The sequence below is a fragment of the Arvicanthis niloticus genome, chromosome 6, assembly GCF_011762505.2.
Source record: "Arvicanthis niloticus isolate mArvNil1 chromosome 6, mArvNil1.pat.X, whole genome shotgun sequence".
Taxonomy (NCBI): Eukaryota; Metazoa; Chordata; class Mammalia; order Rodentia; family Muridae; genus Arvicanthis; species Arvicanthis niloticus.
The window spans coordinates 2667628-2689520 of record NC_047663.1 but is presented as its reverse complement, the minus strand read 5'-3'; the positions used below and the strand labels follow the sequence as shown (position 1 = coordinate 2689520).

General features: G+C 45.8%; 1 protein-coding gene across 2 annotated transcripts in view; it reads left to right on the top strand.

Annotated features, from left to right (window-relative positions):
- The window catches only part of Rptor (regulatory associated protein of MTOR complex 1), a 297297-nt gene that overhangs the window by 137067 nt on the left and 138337 nt on the right, over positions 1 to 21893 (top strand). For both annotated transcript variants that reach the window (XM_034505602.2, XM_034505601.2), the window contains exon 6: positions 10200 to 10375. In XM_034505602.2, coding sequence (XP_034361493.1) covers positions 10200 to 10375 — 176 coding nt within the window. The remainder of the gene's footprint in view (positions 1 to 10199; positions 10376 to 21893) is intronic.

Genomic DNA, 21893 nt, shown 5'->3' with positions numbered 1-21893 from the left:
TCATTTTGTAATTTGAAGATTAAAGAAAATCTTCAAGTATCTCTATTTTCACTGTTCTTTTAAAAATGAGTGCTTTAATTTTGACTAAAGTAGTATGTCATTTGTGATGAATAAAATAACCCTTGGTACCACCTTTTAGGCAGGGACACTGTCAGAAAGATATCTTTTTCCCTCCTCTGGTCTAGAGGGTATAGCTCCGTCTCTTTTTTGAAACACCTGTTTAAGTTGTCTGTGCATGAGCTTCTTATTTTTACACAAACCAGAAGCAGAGCTGCTGTTGGGGGTTGCTCTTTAAGGATTATTGGACTCTGTAGGGACCAACAGCACAAGCTGTTAGAGGCAAAAGCAGAGGCATTGCAAGTTCAAGACCTGCCTAGACTACATAGTGGTTTCAGAGCCAGCCTGGGAACTTAATGAGGCCTCTATTGCAAAGGAAAGCTAAGCGGGCTAGCAGGTAGCTCAGTGGGTAAAGATGCTGGCCAGCAAACCCGCGGCCTACCTTTGAGATCCACAACCCACAGGGTTGGAAGCAGTGAATCAGGAACCAGGTGGAGGTCTGATAGTGAAGAGACTCATTGCTGGTAGTTGTAATTGATGTTTATTTGAATCTGTGCACTCAGAAGAGAAACCTCTTAGCTGATGGATGGATCTGTGTCCTGGCTTCCTCTTCCCCCATCTCTTCTGTTCAGTTGTAGTGCTGTATCTGATTTTTCTGTTTTGTGAGCTCACTGTATTTTTAAATATAAATTTCTATGAATTCTTTGTGAATGTCATACAATGTTTTTTGATTATGATATCATTACCCCAGTTCCTCTCCTAACCCCTCTCAGCTCAAGTGGTCCCTTTCCTGTCTCCCTCTTCTTAAATAATCCACTGAATCCAGTTTGTGTTATCCAAATACTCCAGTGTGTGGAGCTATACTTGAGACCCCTACCAGGGGCTGTACTTTTAAAGAAAATGGACTCTCCCAGCCTTGGAGCCACTGACTGTCAGTGCTTCCTCATGGGGTAAGTCCTTGTTAGGCTTGCCTGCTCCACGCTAAACTGTTGACTGGCTTTGATTTTTGCAGATATTGCATAGATAACCACTGCTGCTATGTGGTCATGAGGGCCGTGGTCCTGTTGGGTCCAGAAGATACTGATTTGCTCACGTCTTGACGGCCTTTCTACCCCCTCCTCCTCTGTGGTCCCTGATCTTGGGTCTGGGTGGAGGAGTGATGTTAAACATCCCATTTATGGCCAAGCACCCCACTGGCACACACTGCTGTTTGCACTTTGATCACTTGTGCATTTCTGTTACTGTCCACAAAGGAACTTCTCCTTTGAGATCTGAGAGCTGCTCTAAATCTGTGGGTACACAGGGGTAAACTTAGAAGCCATTAGAAGGTTTATAGTAGCATTGTAGTAAAATTAACATTAATGATATCCTTAGCAGGTCCATTATTTACATTTCAGATGTAAATAATCCCCCCACCCCATTCCCCCTTCCCCATTTCCCCTACCCATTAATCCCCTTTCCCATCCCTCCCTTTCCTTTTTTGCCTTTATGCTGTTTAAATTACGTGCAAGTATTAAGGTCAGTTCAGTTCTAGGTTGAGAAACTAGCAATACAGTAGATGCAAATAGTCCAGGAACAAGGAAGACAATAAACCCAGATAATCAAAGAACATGCACAACAATAAACAGAGTCCTGTGATCACTCCTGTGATCACTATTTCTAAGGACTTATCAGGATGATCAAAATATATGAGCCTACTTCCCTGTCCTAGCCCAAAGTCATTTTCAGTCCTGAAGCCTACTTCTTTGTTCTAGCTTAAGATTTAGATTTCTACCTATAATTATTTCTTTGTTCTAGCCTAAGATTTAGATTCCTGCCTGAAATTTCTTCTTTGTTCTAGCCTAGGATTTAGATTTTTGCCTGAAATTACTTCTTTGTTCCAGCCTAATGTCAGATTCCTGTCTGCAGATAATTACTTTGTCTTTGGCCTGTGTCAGATTTCTTCCAAGCAGCCCATTTTCTTGTCTTTGGCCAATGACAGATCCCTGCCAGGCAGGACCAAAAGCTCTCCACATCTCTCCCTTTTTATTACATAAACTAGACTGAGCCTGTCTTAGGTTGTTTTGCCAAGAAAGCCTTCCTTACCCTTTGTGGAATATGCATTATCATAAGCAAAGCATTTCTGTCTTAGGTTGGTAAGGTTCTGCACAGAATCTTACCCATCTCTGGCTTGCCAGCCTGTTAAATTAATAACTCTGTCTGGAGGTCCATTTTCAGGCTTAAGCCATGTATTTCAGCTGCCAGCCTGTTGTTGTAGTTAGAGACAAGCTTTAACATGATGGGCAGGAATAAAAGTATTCCCAGGACAAGAAGAGCTAGCATGATCAAGCCATATTTGCCATTCCTGAGGTTTAACTAAAATGGAAATACTGACCTCAGGCCATGGATAATTTTATAGCATTATCTGCAGCATTAAAACTTAACAGAGCAGCATTCTTTAAATTCATAATCTCACTATGCAAAGTTAACACATCCAGAGAGGTGTTAGGATTATGCCAAATACCCTACAGGTGTCTTTAAACTTTTTTTCTAATTATAATGACTATCATTGTAAATTTTAGAAGTAACACTACTCCAATGATATTTGTCATGACACGTGGGATGGCTTCTAACTCTTGAACCCTGAACCTCCTTCAGATAATTTGAATGGGTTATAGAGCATCATTCGTTGTTCCAGATTCCTATATAAATCCTTTTGTATACTCAGTACATTAGTAAAAATTTTTTGTTAGATGGTTACCAAAAGTAGTTGTCTTAACTCCTTGTGTCAATGCTATTGCAGAAGCAGAGGTGCTAGCAATTAATGGAATTAAAGCTGTTATGCCAGCAACAATCAAGCCTGCTACCCTCTTGTTTCTGCTTAAAGCCTAACTCACTTCTTCTAGCACTTTCAAGCTCCCCCCCCCCCCCCCCCCCCGAGAATCAAGGTTTTCTAATATTCAGGGCAGTAAGACAAAAGCTGGTTGATAGACCCCTGTAACAGACATGCCAGGTTTCAACACACTAACATAATTGGAAATTATACAGTCAATGCAACTTACAATAAATGCTGTAGAAGAGACAAAACCAATTTTAGCTTGACAACTAAAAGAGCCTTAAAACATGTGCTAACCCTTGTTTGAAATCCAGATCCTGTCTCAACTTTATCTCTTGCTATCATAACATCATAGTGTGTCGCTACCCATGTCCGTCCAACCCACGGAATAAGGCAACGGCAACCCTGTTCTTCTTCAAGCGGTTTATTCAGCTATCCCTGTACAGCGAACTTCTCTCCCTCTTCTCCTCCCAGTGCATCCCCTTAAAACCTTTTCCTTGTTCCAATCAGCGATTGCCACGATGTCAGTACTAATTGGCCGCACCTCTCAGTGCATACAACTCCATGTATGGAGTTGTCTTTTCTCTCAAGCAATGCCTATGCCAAGCACCACCTTGTAATGGTGAGAGCGGAGCTGCTTCCCACAGCAGTGAGTTATAGCTAACTTCCAAATATGTCTCTGAAAATGTCCAGATCCAATAAATGTAGACTGTTATTTCCAATATTGGATTGATTTCTAGACCAGTACATGATTGAGTCCTAAATAGCTGGTCACCTTTAAGGAAAGTACAAGAGACATTATAATTTCTCTTTTTTGATTCTCTGTCTGACAAGGTCTAAAAACTTGAGGCAAGGCAGCTTGTCCCATCTGGGATATAGGCAAGCAAAGGTAGGTCAGGAACATACGTCCAATACAGCTCCTCAGTCATCCTTGTCAGGGCATTCAGCAAGCTCACAGGTCGGCATCCAGTTTTATCTTAGCAACAGCATATCTCACTAATCTTTTTAAGTTCCATGGGCCTCTTCCACAATACCTTGTCCTTGAGGATTATATGAAATCCCCATAATAAATTGTTGACAAAAAATCTTGATTGCTCAATTACAATTGCCAGCTCCATTATGTTTTTTTATTGGATATTTTATTTATTTACCTTTCAAAGTTATCCCTTCTTCCATTCTCCCCCAAAACCCCTTATTCCATCCCCCTCCTCCTACTTCTATGAGGATGTGCCCCCTACCATCCACCTATTTCTGCCTTTCTGCTCTCGAATTCCCTAACACTAGGAAATCAAAACTTTCAGGGACCAAAGCCCTCTTCTTCTACTGATGCCTCACAAGGCCATCCTCAACCACCCATACAGGTGGTACCATGAGTCTCTCCCTTTGTGTTCCCAGGCTGAAGGTTTAGACCCTGAGAGCTCTGGTTGAGTATTTTAATACTTCTTCTAAGAAGGACCAAAGCACCCATACTTTGGTCTCATGATTTTTCTTATAATTATCTCCTGCCCCAGATGTAGTCAAGTCTCTGTGCTTGGTGTATAGAGATTCTGAAAGATGACAAACACCGCTGAGTACAGAGCTGAGTGCGGCCCACCTGACTTACAGTCTGCTCTTCCTGGAGATAGCCTCCTCTCCCTCTGCACTAGCCTTCCTCCACTGCTTCGACTGCCTTCAGCTGCCCATAGCTGCCCATAGCTGTCTGCAGCTCCAGGCACTCCTGTGTTCCAAACTCACCTCTTCTCCAAGAGCAGGCCCAGGAGGATATATGGCAGCAGTCTTCCCTGGGCCTCGAACATTTGGGGTTGGAAAGCTGATGCAGTGAAAAGTTGCAATTGGATTTTAGACAGATTACAGTTTATCTTTTTCACTAATAAGATCTCTAAGGCAAATGGTTTACTCCTTGAGTACTGCCTGCGGGAGGCAGCTACTTCTTCCTCTCTGCGTCCTCGGTTGCTCTTCTGTACGCCTGACTTTGGCCTGCCCACCTCAGCTCCAGGCATTTCTTCCTTGTTTTCAGGAGGAAGGGGGTGAGGGGAGGAGCAGTGTTGTCTCCTTCTGTCTCTTGCTTTAGAAAATGAATGCAGGCTTTTCTCTGGAACTGTGGGCTAGGTTACAAAGGGAGACTAGTTGGGAACGGCCATTGGGTTATCTCACAAGATTGACAGCCACATTGCACCATCATTGTTCTTCCCCTAGCCCTTGCTACAAGCTGTCTTTACCCCTAACTCCACTCTCCATACCTCAGTGGAGATGGTCTGAGAATATGGCCACATTGTAGCCACAGGGACTTCTGCCATCGTCTGGATAAAACTCAGGGGAAGAATGTGTTTGGCCCTCGTGTGCACCCTTGTACTGACTGTAAGCTAGAACAGCCACTTCATGAGTAAGTACCATCGGCTCTCAGTGCTGAGACCACAGTGTAGCTGGGGTGAGATCCATGCACGTGTTCGCTTATGTTCTGATAGGTGGGTGATTGAGGTGCGGGGGAGGGGGGACAACTCTGGTTTGTGTTGCAGAGACCACTGCACTCAGGTTTGTCTCAGGAGGACGCCATCCTGAACACCTTTGGGGTGGGTTCACCAGGGCCAGCACACAGACAGTCCTTGGTGTGCTTGGCTGGAGTTTGAGGATAAAGAAAAGTACTGTCGTGTTGGAGGAAGAGCCTTATCCAGGTTTAGCCCCAGTTGTGATGTTTTCTCCTCTGGTAACACATTGCAAAGCTTTTCCCACGCAGTTTCCTGCATGCTGTGCTCCTTTCTGACATTGTCATGAGGTTTAACCCTGCAGCACATGAACTCTAGCTCCTGGCAGACACAGGCCAGGTTTTGCAGCACATCCAGTGTAGATTACCTATCTTCTTTGCTTTCTACTTGAGTGTCTTGTTTGTGAACAGAAGTATATCTTCTCATATCTTGGTCACTGTAACTAAAATTTAATTGAGGTCATAATCATACTGTTCTCAAACTATATTCCACAGACTGAGAAGTTCATGTTTTAAAATGTCAGACTCCTTTGCTAAAGCTGCAGCATGGCCAGTATGGAGCCTGGAGCACAGGCAGTTCACCGTGTTCACAGCTATGGTGCTATATGTGACCTGAGGGATCTTTTTCTTTAGCAAATGGTTTAGCCCAGGCTGGCCTCTCACCTGTGGTACTCTGACTGCCTTATTTCCTTAAGTGCTGGTATTAGGTAGTAGACACTGACTGAGTACCACAGAATTATCCTTAAGTTACCTTTCAAAGGCAAGTTTCTTGTTGGCTGTGTCCTCTGGGCACTTGCTGTGTGACAGTCACGGATCAGCCCAGGGATCTGTGGGTGTGGTGCTGTATGGCCCTGACACCCTACCTGTCTCTGTCCTGCAAGTTATATATACTTCAGGTCCTTCATTCTTTTTCTCTGCTACCATGGCTAATCATTCGTAGACAGCAGGGAAGTGAGCCAGCCTCGTACCTGCTGTCTTTATTTTCTCTACTGGGTTTTTACAAGATACTGTTCATGTTTCTAAGTTAACTAACTGTCTCCTCCAGTATGGTTATGTTATATTGGTTCATTTTGATTTTTCTCTTTTGGCTTGTGATCTTATCATTTCTCATACTTATGAGTGAGAAGAGATGAACTTGGCCATTGTGTATTCAGGGTGGGAACTATTCGCTAGAGACCTGATCTGTGGAAGGTGACTGGGCTGCTGCTGCTGCTTGACATTCTGTTACTGCACAGAGGCATGCTGTCTCTTAGAGGCTTCTGAACTTATCGGTGTATTTGTTAAAAGTTGTCCCTTTTAACAAATACACCGATAAGTTGTACAAAAGTTGTATGTGAGAAAGGCCAGAACAGTGCTATTTCAGTGGCTAGTTTAAAAACAAGAAATGTAGGTACTACCCTGAAAAGTGGTCTGTGCCCTTCAGAGTGGTACATGACCTGAGAGGTGCCTGGCCTTCCTTACTCAGGATCTGGAGCACCTGCACCCCACAGTGCCACGGCTGCAGAGATGGAGCAGACCAGAAACAACCAGAAAGATTGTTCTGGTGCCTGTACCTCCCAGTTCCTTAGGAGAAACCCCCTGGACAGAGGGGAAGCTCCCTTAGTTCTCCAGGGGCTATGGTACTTGTCCAGATGCTCCACACGAGACCTGACTGCCTAAGTAATGAGCCTTATATGCATGCTGCTTTCTGAAGGATTATTTTGACTAAAAGGCCAATGTGGGATGGTTAGCTCGTGCATGGGTGTGTGTGGGTCCTGTTGGGCTGTTGTGGTTCCCGTGTGTCTGCTGCCCCAGTCACCTGGAACCATTGCTCTGGGGAGCAGAAGTGTGGGATTTTGACTGAGTTCACTCCATGCAGTGCCTGGGGCGGATGCTACAGGGCTCTGCCCAGGCTTGGGGAGATCTCACTCAGTCTGAGGTCCCGTGGGGGCAGGGATTTTGAGTGGTGGTCTCCAGGCCAATGGCTGACCCGGAGGCTGATGGTCTATGTCCTTGGGCTCCCAGACGCTGCTGAGAGCTGTGGAAGAACAGAGATGCAGGGGCATACAGAGCTGGCCCTCAGCAGAGAGGAACGAGGCGGAGAGAAGCCCTAACAGCGCTCTGCCAGTAGAGACTCTTGGTTTCTGCACTCGCTTGACTGGATTAAGGCTGGCTTGCATGGATTGGCGGCCTCGGAACATAGAGAAGTCCTCAGCAGGAGATTAAACAGCTCAATAGTCTAAGGTCCCCTCCATGGTTCTCCAGGGCAGGCCCCAAAGACACGAGGAAGTCCACGGTTTTAAAAGGTTTATTGTCATGGCAGAAAGTAGATGAATCTGGCTGCACAACACACACACATACACTGTTTCTCAGGGCAGACCTGAGAAAAATAGGGAGTAGGGAGGAGGGTCTGGGAAGGAATGCTCAATTGGCTATGCCCTCTGGCCTTTAGGTATCTCATTAGTATGCAGATCTCTTGAGGCCCTGAGGCCTGTAGTCACGCCCTCTACCTGTGGAAGGGCTGTAGGGGCATTGCCCGTGTCTGAAAGGCGCAGATCAATGGAGGTCTTTGTCTGGGAGAGTGGCACAATGTATGCCATCCTTTACAGGGTCTCTGGCCATTTCTAGCCAGTGCTCTACCAGAAACCAAGCTATCCTTTTCACGGTCCCACAGGCCAATATCTTAGATAAAAAATTAAAACTAAAATAATGTATGGGATAAAACTCATGTGTAAATCAAATTTTTTAATTCCTGCATTAGCAAATCTGAAATAATTGTTAATTGGTTAAATCCTTTGCCTCAAATTTCGATTTTTTTTTTTCTTTTTCTTTTTTTTGGAAAATGTCACTGAGTTTAATTATCCCTGAGGCAGAACTGTCATGTACTAGATGCAGCTTGTGGGTGGTGGGTTCACAGAATGCATCTGAGGCTTACTTACTGTCTGCTCCTAAATGTGGTTCACCTGTGCCCAAGTCTAGGCCTGCTCTTGCTTTACCAGCTCCTCATAGGGGGCTTTTTTTTTTTTTTTTTTTTTTAAAAGGAAAATAGAGAAGTAAATTTAGACTATAGGTCACTGGCCATTCCTGTCTACTTACAGTGGCTCCTGTTTACAGATGTCTCCAAGGCTTTGATCCAAACTTCAGGACTCTTCACTTGCCTCTGCTGACTTCCTGGATCCTACACAGGTGCAGAGGTCACAGTTTCTGCTCCCTCCCAGCCCCTACCCACTCCTGCTCCCAAATGCCTGTCCACGAGGCTGTGATCTGCCGTCTCTGCGGGCTCCAGGGCTTTCACCTGGCCCGACATCAGACCTGGAAACCAATTTCCTGTTTACAATGATGTCTTTGCCTATCTATCTAAGCTTGCACAGCTAGAACATAGAACATTATTTTACATGTGATCTTGACCTCCTTCTCTCTGCCTTAAGAAAACTTTGGTGATATTATTCAAGCCACTGAACTTTGAACTATACATTTGAAATAGTTCCCATGTGGCCAGGGTATAGCTTAGCCAGAGTGTGCTTAGCCAGCATGTGTAATAGCCTGGGCTTGGTTCTGACTAATGCAAAGTAGTAAGTATTTAACATGAAATCGTTTATGTTTTATAGACTTTATCACTTATTTCTCTAAAAACTGATGTTTTTATTAAGTGGCCTATATCATTTTATAGTTTTATATATGAGTATCTGAAGTTTGACTTTGTGCTTAATATTTCTGTAGCAGAAGGGGTTATTGGTAAAATATGCCTTTAATGGCCACTGTTTGAGGACTTGAGATGCTGTATGGGCAGTGAAATGTTAACATTGTATGTCCAGGAGTCAGCACAGCTGTGTGGATTTGACATAAAAGGTGCAGAGCATGCTGCTTTCAATCTTGGTGTCATAGGTGCCTGACTAGATGTGGGGCTGTCTAGAGCAGTGCTTCTCAACCTCTGGGTCCCAACTCCCACAGGGGTGCATATTAGATATCCTGCATGTACAGTGTTTATATTACTTTTCATAAGAATAGCAAAATTACAGTTAATGAAGTAGCAACAAAATTTTATGGTTGGAGATCATAACAACATGAGGACCTATATTAAAGGGTCGCAGCTATAGGAAGGTTAAGAACCACTGGTCCAGAAGAAATAGTGGACCAAGAAAAGTCCTAAAACCAGTCAGAGCAGGTGGGCAGCTGCATCATCTGTAGTCCGGGGTGGCCTTGAACCCCAAGCAGTCTTCCCTCCTTTGCCTCTTGAGTGCTAAGCTCCCAGTCACTGTCCTCAAAGCAAAGCTTGTTTTCTAATTACTGAAGATGTTTTAAAATTGATTTAAAACTTAGAACAGTGGAGGAAGTGGGTGTGGTGTGAGAGTCCTGAGAGTGGCCTTTGTCTAGGGTTTCGCCTCACAAATGCATAAGGAAGGGACCAGACATGTACTCTCCCTGCCTTAAAGAAGCCATGTGTAAGTTATTCAAAACCCCTTATCTCCTTTATGAAATAACTACACATTACCTAATGCACCCTACTGTGCGCGCGCACACTCTGCATCCTTCCTTTTTTTCTCTGTGATGGTGGCAGGCACACTCTTGAATCTGCTATCTTTCTAGTACTGATGTTATATGTATCTGGTCATCTTCCCATTACTTTAAACCCTCCAAAATAACATCATGAGAGATTAGGGACTGAGTGTTTAGCCTAAATGAGTTAGCAGGAAAGGCTGGACAGGGTGCAGTGAATACTGGTACCACCATGGGTGTTGGGGGCTGCAGAGTGAAGCTTTGTCAGGGGCAGAGCCAGTTCTGTTGGTGCTGTGTTGTTCTTTTTGATGCCCAGTGTTCCCTCCGGGACTGCCTGCTAAGCCACTGTTTTTCTGTGTCCTCCTGTAGGTAGCTGCGATTAACCCAAACCACCCACTAGCCCAGATGCCCTTGCCTCCCTCAATGAAAAACTGCATCCAGCTGGCAGCCTGCGAGGCCCACGAGCTCCTGCCCATGATCCCTGACCTCCCAGCTGACCTGTTTACATCCTGCCTCACCACTCCCATCAAGATTGCTCTGCGCTGGTAAGTGTCTTATAGTCCAGGTCTCCATCCCAGGGACCCAAGGCATTATCCCGGTCACAACAGTGTGCCCTGTATTCTGATGTCACAGGACCTAGGTATTTATCTGTGTGTATTCTGAAAGTGAATGGTACTCTTTCCCTGGATCTGGTCATAGGCAGTTTTATTGCTTGTGGCATCCAAGGTCACATCTTTGTTAACCAAGGAGAAGTAGCCAGGAGTAGTGCTAAAAGGTAACTATGAAAGGAGTCACTGCAGTTCTTGCTTGAAGTATAGTCTCTGAATTCATTCTTAGCAGTGAAAAGGGACTTCTTCACCACCACAGTTCTGAGTCCTGGGGAGTACTCCAAGGAAGTGTGTGTGGTGTACCAGACGCGGCCTGCCTTTGAGAGTACCGTGGCTGCTGGCATACTCAGCGGGTGCTGTGTGTTCAGCCAGCCCCGCAGCATTGCTGGTCTTAGAACCGACCTTTCCTTCATGCTGATGAAGAGCCTTATGCAGCAGCAGCCTCACGGCCATCTGGAGGGTTCAGGTGAGGCCGTACAGCTGAGCCGACACTGCACCCTTTATGAGATGTCCGACTGGGTCTTATCACGCCAGCTTGGCAGCCCAGCCTCAGGTTGCAGATCCTTCCCCAAACTAGAGAAACTAGAGAGGTGGAGACCTCGGATTGTAAGGGACAGCAGTGAGGCCTTTGATTTGTTGGTGCACAGGAACATTGCTACTGTTCCATCTGAATTGGTGTCTGGTCGCTGGACGGCTTAGGAGTGAGTGCCCACAGACTGTGGTGGGCCTGCAGTCACTCCCATATGCACTCAGTTCACGTGGAAGCAATACGTGCTACTTCAGCTGAGTGAGGCAGGTATGCAGAGAGACACCTCGTCTTCTCCAGAGAGAGGGTACATGGTCTTTTAAAATAGGCACTTTATGCAATATAGAGAAAATATGTATACTTGAAGGTAATTCATGACCAAGAACTGAATGGATTCATGGTACCAGAAGCTGCTGTGTTTCAGGGGCAGATGTATTCCTCTAGGCCATGAGTAACTGAGTGTTCCTCATAGCAGCTGCCTGTGGAAGTAGAGTATTCCCATGGCAGGGACTGAGAAGAACAGAGAGTGCCCAGGCTGGTGTACACTGCCGGATCACCCAGAGGAGTGAGCTCTATCAGGCTGCAGAGCTTCAGGGAAGGTAGTCACAGCCATTGGGTGGGCTTTGTTAGGCTGTAGGGTCACTGAATGACTTCACCCAAGACTGAGGGATAGCACAAAGTGTGTATGTGGGAAATTCCTGGAGAAGTGTATTTAAGAACATGATCCAGGTAACGATGAGCGAGGCCGTCAGTCCTTGGTAGGGTGTGATTATATCTGGCAGAACAAGCAGGAAGCTATAGAGTGGCTTTGTATCAGCTGCCAGGGCATCATGGACCCCACAGCGCTGGCTGCATGGCCATTCCCACCTCTGCCTGGAGACTCCCCGTCTCTTCTGAGTGCTTTCTGGGTCCCAGGATGGGCAAGGTCACCAGCTGTGCTGTGCTGCTGCACAGCCTGTGGCAGACCAGGTCCCTCATGCAGTGCTTTAGGCAGGTGATTGGATGTGCAAGGAGGGTGAGCAGAAATAGACATACGCTCCCACAGAGCCTGACACCATGCCTGCACTCACCTATGCCTTCCTGACACACAGACCCAAGGCAGTCAGCCCTCAGTGCGCCTGTCCTGCACTTCCCTCCTACTCCACACAGACAAGGGCTGTGCCTGTAGGACTGGGCAGCCTAAGGGTTCAACACCCTGCTGCCAAGCAGAGAATGGGCTTTCTCCACCCAAAAGCATGTCATGGCTTAGGTGCCTGAAATCCTTTTTGGACTGAGGGCATAATTAAGTTTTAAGTAAGCATTAAGCTTTAGTAGGAAGTACAGTAGAAACTAAGTTGACACACATGGACTTTGAAGCCGTTGTGCTGTAGCTCTGGAGAATGGTCCTCACATCCAGTGCCTGAACACTGGTGGCTCAGGGGGTTGATCTGTAATCTCAGTGAGGCTCTGCAGTGAGTCTAATAGAAAAGGGAATATGGTTTTCATTTGGTACACACCCGTGTTTTTAGAATCAGGGTTTTTGTTTTCATTGTAAAGTCAGTTTGTACTTTCTAGTAAAAAATGAATTTATCTTTTCAGAGAATTAATGAAAAGTACAAAATGGGAGGGAATAACCAACACTTTTATCTTCAAAGGACAGCAGATGTCAGCTTTGCTCCCATCGCCTCCCATTGCTCTCCAGGTTTTCACAAACTAGTCTGGGGCTGTAGGGCTCAGGGTTGTGAAGGCGAGCTCAGAGTTGCTCTCATAGTGTCAGAAGGGTCAGTTCCTGAGTAATCCCAGTGTTGTTGTTGCAGGGTAAAGGAGTAGGGACCAATGTGACACTGGGCTTCAGAAGCACTGGGCGGGGTGTGATCTGTAAGTTGTAGCTTGCCAGTTTCTGCTGAAGAAACATGAAACCAGGATTAGGCTGCAAAATGACAGTCATATTGAAGACAGTAAACGACCTAAGAAAGAAAGCTCAGGACTTTCTCTCCCTCTTTTCCTCGACAGTATTGAAAGCTACTGTCTTTATTACATATGGGAGGTTGCTAAAGAATGCCCATGTGCTTGGTAAACAGTCCAGATACAGCTGAGCTATGTATATACAAAGTCTGCTTGTGTCTGTCGGCAGCTGTATTGATGATTCCTGTTTGATGAAGAAGTACTTATCAGAAGACATTGTGCCGATTTTTTTTTTTTTTCATTTTTGCCTCAGGAAATTTGCCTCTTTCTTATTTTCAGAACTGATTTCAGTAATTCTTAAGTTAACGATTGTAATATTCTCTGTAAGTAATTGCCTTGCTTCCCATATATATCAGTATAGTGTAAGCATCCAAAATATAGATTGTTTTCCTTTAGCTGTCTCTATTTCTTTGATTGAGTGGCATAATACCATTTTAACTTTATTGTGGGCATGTGTGTGCTGCTGATGTTCTGACTCAGGCTCCGCTGGCTTTGAGAGCAGCTGGAAAGGAGATTGATGCCTGCTGCTCCATGCAGCATACAGTTCTGCTGGCTATTAATGAAAATGACAGCATTATTTTGGGTTGGAGTGAGGTCAAGAATTCCTCCCTTTCAATTATGCCACTGAGTCTCTGGGAGATTCAGTGCTAACCGTGCAGTGTTGAGGACATTTGCAGCCGTGGCAGCTCTGCTCCCTTGGCCCCAGCAGGATGGCCGCGGTGAGCCTCCTATGTAAGGAAGGTGTGGGGCTCTTTGCCGTCCTGTCTCGTTTTAGATACTGTGGTGACACCTACTTTATGTTGTCTCTGGAGGACTACTGAGCTCAGAATCAGTAGGAATTGCTTCTGTAAACGTAAGGTTTTACCATTTTGATAGTTTCTACCGTCGGTCCTTCAGGAGTCTCTGCAGCTCAGCAGCTTTGCTAGAAGACAGAGCACATGTGTCCTGCTTCAGTGCTGAGGTCTGGTGTAGGTTCTGTGTTGTCTGATTAAGAGTGACATTTATAGATTCATATGCTTGAATATTTCATCTACAGTTGGTGGAACTGTTAGGGAAGGATTAGAAGGTGTGACTTTGTTGGAGGAGGTGAGTCACTGTGGGTGGGCTTTGAGGGTTCAGAAGCTCTGGCCTTTTCCAGTTAGCTCACTTTGCCATGCAGTTGTGGATCAGGATGTGAGCTCTTAGCTACTGCTTCAGCACCAAGCCTGCCTGCTTTCTACACGCTCTGTAACATGCTGGTCATGGACTTAGGAAACCTGAACCCCAAATTAAACATTTTCTTTGATAAGTTGCCTTTGATAAGGTCTTTTTGTAACTGCAATTGAGAATTAACTAAAACAATGTACATCTTTGTGTGTGTGCATGCAGGTGTGCGTATGCCAGAAGACGTGGTGAGATCCCCTTAGAGCTGGAGTTTCAGGAGGTTTTGAGCCACCTAACATGGGTGCTGAGATTGAACTTGGGTCCTGTGGGAGAGCAGTGTATCCTCTCTACAACTGAGCCATTGCTCCTGCCAACTTGTTTAGATTCTTTTGTTTGTTTGTTTGTTTGTTTGTTTGTTTTACGAGACAGGGTTTCTCTTTATAGCCCTGGCTGTCCTGAACTCCAGGACCAGGATAGCCTCCAGCTCACAGAGATCAGCCTGTCTCTGCTTCCTGAGTTTTGAGAGTAAAGGCATTAACCACCACTGTTCTGTTTTTGTTAAGATTCTGAGAGGGGTGGGGAGGGAAGGAAGAGAGGGGGGTGGAGGAGAGAGAGAGAGAGAGAGAGAGAGAGATCCTTATATATACACACCAGAGGCTGAGACAGAAGGATTGCTAAGTTTGAGGCCAGCTTAATTTATGTAGTGAGACTCTGTTTCGAAAAAGATAAAATAAAACAAAAAACCAGAAGCACAAACATAGGCCATTGTTTGGCTCACCTGCCTTCCAGGGTTGTACTAGTGCCCTTTGACCTTGGTCCTGAAGAGTCTGACCTGCAGTCTTCCTGAGAAGACTTCACCATCTGTGAAACCAGCTACCTTCTAGTTCCATGCATATCCCAAACTGTACGATTTTCTATGTGCCTACTCAGAGGATGTTTCTCCCCAGCTCAACTATACCCTTTGCGTCCCAGCCTCCATTCTCATTCAGTTAAGATGAAAATCACACTACTCTCAAGAGAACAAAGTGCTATGGAAAGTCTGACTTTGGTCATAAGAAAAAGATTTAAACTATTGAGAGTGGCCTTGGCTGCTGACTCCCCAGTGGGTCTCAGCATCAGTGGGTTTCAGAGGGAACCACATTCCAAGACGATGCAGACAGAGACCCTAGAGGTGGCAATCGTGGAGTAGAGGCATGGGCAGAGGGGACAAGCTTTAAAGGCACAGGCAAGGGCAGGCTGAGGGGCTTTCTGACTGCAGCTGTTCTCTCCTCTCCTGGTTGATTCAACTGCTTTTCTGTGTGGCTCAGAATGGGATGGTTGATAGGGAAAGCAATATTATGGGTGAAGTTACTCTGAAAACACAGCTAGGAGAGTGGGAAGATGAATCATCAGTGTAGAGAAGGGAAGAGGCAAGAAGACAGAGGTGGTATGAAGGCCTCTCCCAAGGAAAGCAGATGTGTCACCATTTTAGAGACATCTATCTCTGGAGCATGAACCTGAGAATATAGAAAAAGGCAGGAAGGACAAAAACCAACAACAACAACAACAAAAACAAACAAACAAACAAACAAAAACGAGGAATAGAGCCTAGGAAATGCACTTGGGTGGCAGAAAGAGCTGCAACAAGAGTGGGTGGCAGTTGATCCTTACAGGACGAAGATGTAAAGGTGCAACCCTCATGAGCCGCATGACAGAAACACAAAGACTGAGAAGACAGTGGCCGAAGCCAGAGTCCATGCAGAGCCCAGGGTGGCCCCGAGGGGCCAAAGCAAAGTACTTTACTGTGAAAAGGGTGCAAGAAGGCAGGAGAGGACAGCAGCCTTGACAGTGTGGCCTGACACAGCAGTAAGCTAAGGTGAGACCCACAGTCATACAGCAGAAGGAGCTAAGTCAGGAGCAGGAGCAGCGGGAGGAGCAGCGGGAGCAGCGGGAGGAGCAGGGAGGAGGAGGAGGAGGAGGAGCAGGATGCTCCTGAGAGACACAAAGGTCCAGCCAAAGGAGGCTTTAATATTAGGTTAATTACCCAGGTCCATCGCTGCACACACGGACATCTGCGTAACAATACACATTCTTTTTGAGCAAGTATGGGCCATTTTTCAAATAAACAGTGTCTACACTGCAAAGGAGCCATCTATAAGCCCAGAGAATCTCCCTTTTGTCTTGTGTTCTTTGACCACACCAAAGTAAATGGAACTCAGTAAGGAAAAGGCAGGATCTAAAGAAATGCTGGGAGAGGTATACCCTGTGGTAACTTTCTCATCCCATTCCTGAAGCTCTAGTTTAAAAAAATTAATGTATAAAAATTATCCAGTGGGGTTGGGGATTTAGCTCAGTGGTAGAGCACTTACCTAGCAAGCGCAAGGCCCTGGGTTCGGTCCTTAGTTCTGAAAAAATAAAATAACAAAAAGACCCTCCCCCCCAAAAAATATATATATCTCCAGAAAGAAAAGGTTGGGGGTTAAAGAAGAAATTCTTTCTTTGATTGGTTTTCTTTGGCTTATTATTGTCATTAATGTTGAAGGAGAGCATACAGTCTTGCTTTGGCCTCCTGCATGATGGGATTACAGCAGTGTGCCGCCATGTCATGCAACTTGAAGTAATGAATGCTTGGGCTGGGTCCATTGAAAGCACATGACCAACAAGGTGCAACTCAGCCGTTTAGGGAAAAAATGGAGATTGAGAGAGAAAAGGTCAGGGAAGGGTGCAGCCAACAACAAAATCTCAGAGACGAAGTCCTGAGCATGGAGCTGCAGAGCACCCCATGCTGCCTCCACAGCAGCATGCCCAGGGCTTGCAGCCTGAGGGAGCCTGTCTCCTGGGCCTTGTTCCCTCTGAGGCCCTGCTTCGTCTGATGGTGTTGCAGCATCTCATCTGCTGCGTCATCTCGTCGCTGTTCTCAAGTGCAATAGATGAAAAGTTAAGAGCTGGAGAACAGTCACAGCTGCGACTTACTAAGCACCATTTGCACACTTGTATGGCCAGTGTGTGCCTATGTCCGACACGCCTGTGAACGCTGTACTGACGTGAGCTCTTACTTTCAGAATGAGGACATTTGTGCTGCTTCCATGAGAACTAGTAGGGCAGGATTCAGGTGCTAGTGCCCAGACCCAGAGCTGACATTCTGACCTCCAACTGTGCTGCTTCTGTGGGTACTGGTGACACCCTCCCTGGTGCCTTTGCTGGTGTTTTTCTGCTATCATTGCGGTGGTGTTTTGGAAGGAGCCAAGACTCCTGCTTGCTTAATTCATACCTTCATGGAGGACATGGTGCCTGTGTAACATATTGAGGCAGAGATTTTGCAAACACCATGGTCAGTGGAGAAAGCCTCCTTCTGCAGGTGAAGAGGCAGATTGCTGTAGTGAACCACAGTACTAGAAGTCTGGCTAACCAGCAAGATGAAGTGGAGAGAAGCAGTAAAAGAGACATTAAGACCTAGGTGCAATACAATCGGCCTGTTTCACTGCTTCAGGATGTACAGGTCACCTGAGTGCCTGCGAGTCCAGAGCCAACTCATTTCTGTCACTGGCAGCACTGTTTTCCTTCTCAGGAGCAGTAGACATGCCAGAGAGGGCATTTGTAGCCTTTTCCATCAGAGTACCTTTGGTGTGACTGCGCTAATGGGTTATGGGACGATACCATGAGCAGCTAATAAAGTCACCGCAGTTTTATGTGCTGGCCATAACTGCTCTAAAGTCTTGGTACCTACAGATTTTCATTGGAAAGCCTAAAATGTATGGTCTCTTTATCTAGAAGAAGTTGATATTAAAGCCAAAGTAGAATAAAGGAAATAAAGAGAAGAATCTAAGGGGAACAGGAGATGGACCCAACTATTTGTATAAATTTGTTAATTGGATGGTAGTTTTTGAAAGGTTTCAAAAGTCATCATGACTTCAGCTAGAGTAGCCTGTCCAGCCCTGAGAGGAAACGTGAGGCCTTCTTTACTCTGAGAAGCCGTGTGCCAGTAATCGTGGGTGAGATGGGCAGAGCCCAACTGGAGAAGGGAGAGATGCCTGCGCAGGCTTGTCTCTTACAGAGACGAAGTTCCAGTTGACTTTACAAAAGAACCTGGAGCCCAGCTCTTTGCTGGTGAGTTCTGTCACTGTTTAAGAACGAATGTCAGTCCTCATGCAGACAGGTTAGAAAGTAGGAGTGGGATGCTCCCTATCACACACTAAGAAGACAAAATCAGACGAGGACTTTGCCAGGAGCAGTGTGTGACTACCAATAGGGGCACTAGATAGTCAGCATAGTTAGGACATTAATCCCAAGGAAGCTTAGAAAGGATAAAGCGTGGGTTACACAAGTGGTTCATCTCAGGAAAGCAAGACGTGACAGAATAAAGGAGAAAACCATATGACTATCCTCATAGCTGCTAAAAGTGCACTGGACATGGCTGGACCACCCCAGCAGACCTTCAGCGTACTAGGAGGAGAAGCAAACACTGTCACTGGCTTTGGATTTGGTGGTTGCGCAGGCTGAATGTTGTTTCAGCCTCCAAACAGAAGAGATACACCATCACTCCCTATTCAGGGCCATACTGGAAGGACAGACATTGCAGGAAAGTTGGAAGAAAAAAAGTAGTAGACACTCATGTATGTTACCAAACAGAAACCCAAAGTTATATATGTGGGAGTATGGGGAAGCCTCTGAGACTGACAGCCCACTACAGCAGGGCCCTGGATCTCAGATAATTAGGTCCAAACCAGTTGAAGTCAGAAATACATTTGTTTTTATTTTTTCTAAATACTACCTCATAGCCATTAACATTCAAAAGTACTTGGGAGGAGTAAATATAACTAACAGATTTAATAAGATGCATGCAAGAGCTAAACTCACAAAACTGAATCATCACAGAAATTAAAGATGAGACAGAAAATGGCACTGTAAAGATGGAACGACCCAGTTCTGTGTGTATGTGCCTTTGTGTGAGACAGGTTAACATGTAGCTTAGGCTGGCTTTAAGTTACTGGCAGTACTCCTGCCTCAGCCTCCCAAGTGCTGAGATTGTGATATGTTCTTACCATATCCAGCCAAGATTCAGTATTTTTAAATGTTAATTTTCTCCAACTTGATTTATAGACTTAGTGCTATCCCAGAGTCTTGGCTTTAAAACTTACATAGAAGCACAGAGGGCATAGCAAGGATAGTTTAGGAGACTCAGTGTAAAGACAATGCCACACTACACATTGGTCTTGGACAAAGATGCCTAAATGGCGTCATGCGGAAGGACCCCTTTTCAAGAGATGGTGGTAAAAGCTGTAGATGGAGAAAAATATCAAAGGCAGAAAGAACCTTGCACCCCCAGTTACACCTTACAGAACAGCTAACACTGCTCTCACTCTGTGAGCAAGGGAGAACTAGAGAGCAAGATGAAATGGTGTCTCCGCCCTTCTAGCAAGTCGTTGGTAAGAAGCGCTGCGACAGACACTGTGAGCAGCTGCACCGCTGCTGCTGGAAAGATGACATGGGTTAATCTCAGGAGAGCGAGCCAGTGGCCAGAGGAAGCAAAGGCAAAGCAGCCCCAGTGTTGCTGGGGTCATGCACACACGCACATTCTCATGGACTCTCATGCTTTCACACACACGTGCACATACGCATGCTCGCATATTCACATACACGAGCACACACTTGTGCACACGCATGCTCTCGCACTGACACACTCACACTCACATGAACACGTTCACGTACACTCACACATATACAAACACACACATGCACAAGATTGTCTCCAGATGGAATGAGGGCAATGGAGTGTCTCCTCTGTGGGGACTATAGAAGCAAAGCAGCTCCTGCTGCAAACTGAAGTCTTAAACTGGTTTATTTATCATAGGCAAATTGTACCTCATTAAAGTTGATTTAAGTGTTTTTAAATGCAGAATGTTGAGCAAAAATAAGAAGCAGTATTAGATTTATAGTGCAGTACTTTTTATTAAACACAAATATTGCACAGTACTAGTCATGTAAGTGTGTGCATATACATCTGAGTGAAGACCCAGGACATGTCACAGACATCACAGGGGCACTGAAGAGTGCTCTCTGGTTTGAGACTTTCAGTGTCCAGACCGGGAGTCAGTACAGGTGTGCTGGCAGGATCTGGAGGTGTCATTGAGCTATGTACACACAGGAGAGGACATTGCATAGACTGTACAGTTTTTCTGAACACACACATGTGAAACAGTAGACAGGAAAATGGCAGCATTTTTAAAGCCCAGCGTCTTTTAAGTCTACTCAGCTGTCATGAGGCCCAGTATGGGGCACAGTAGTAGACGCAACAGTAGTAGCCGCCATGCCGTGGCTGATGCAGTGAGTGCACTGACCCAGTTTTAGGCACCTGTGTCCTTTGCAATGCGTGCTATTTCCTCACAGAGATGTGTAGTGAGTGGATGTTTCTGTCTACATCACAGTTGTCTTTTGGTTTCAGATTTGAAGTTTATCTGTGGTAATTTTCTTTTGGCTCAGACTCCTCTCCTGTGTTACTCTAAAATGGAACACATTACCGGGGGCTCTCCCAGTGGGCAGTTTGTGCATCTGGAGTCCTGTCAGTGCTGACTGCCCCGGTGCCTGGGGTTGCCTTTGAGTATGGCTGAAGGGCAGCATGTGGCCAGAACACACTCTCTGCATGAGCATGTACAAAAGAGAATTGAGGTTGTGTGCAGTTCAGCTCACAGTAGGGCTCTCGCTGTACTGTGACAGTGAGGTAACTCCAGGAGAGCAGTGCCCTCCCTGCCTCCCCATCCTCCTGCCTGGCATCAGACAATGGCAGGAGAGCAACTTACTGTCTGCATTAGGATACAAACCATCATCACTTTGTTCCCGATTAGTTCCGGTCCTTGTTGGAAATTGTGCCTGCAGAGCAGCTACATCATCCCATGTTTATGGAACAGTTGCTCCTGGGCTCTTTACCTGCTGGTGTGTATCTGTAATGTGCTTCTGCTTATCTGACTTATTTGCACATAGTGTGCCTAGGCCGACACCTGTTATCAGTGATACTGCCACGTTTCATTAAAGCTCATTGATGTTTGCAGCTATGTATTCAATCACAGACACTCATGTGTCAGTGAATGGTCAGTGGTACTGTTCTGGTGGTGATTGCAGAAGCTGCCTCATTTTCTTTCCCACATACCGCATTGAGGTACCTCTCAGATGACATCTTTGGCATGCCAGGACTGTGCTGTCACACAGGACCTGTGCAGATGGTGGCACAGCGCCACATCATTGTTTTCATGTGTTCTGAATGTATCCCGCAGATAATTATACTCTGTTTTCCTGACTTTTTGTTAGTCATACTACTGATGCCCCTATTCATGACACAGAACAGACTTAAGTGGGCTTCAAAAGCCACTTCCACGCTCCATGTGGCTGGCGCCACAGGCCGCACTAGCTCTTGATTTTGTTAGCCTTTGTCTCCATTGTTGTGATGTCGCTGTGTTGCAGGGAGCCTGCAGAGTATGCAGAGGATAAGGGTTTATGAGTCCAAGTGGCTGTCTGCTGGGATTGGGGACTTAATGGAGAGGGACACGCTTCCATCAGTCCTTTGACAATAAGAAGCGGGTAGAGCATAGTGTCTTCTCTGTTGGGGCCTTGTGTAATGGATGAGGTTGTCCTGGAAGGAGCAGTTGGAGAAGGGTATCCTGGGTAGATGCTCCTATCCTGGCCATGGGCCTGAAGTCAAGCTTAGAGGATGGAGACAACTTAGTACAGCAGGACATTTGAGTGTCGGGGGCAGAGATGGTCCCCAGGACACAAGACACGGTACAGTCCCTGAGCATGACTAAATTATATCACACGTATGCCCCTGTATGTTCACCTTCCATCCCTACATACAAGGGAAGCGGATCTATC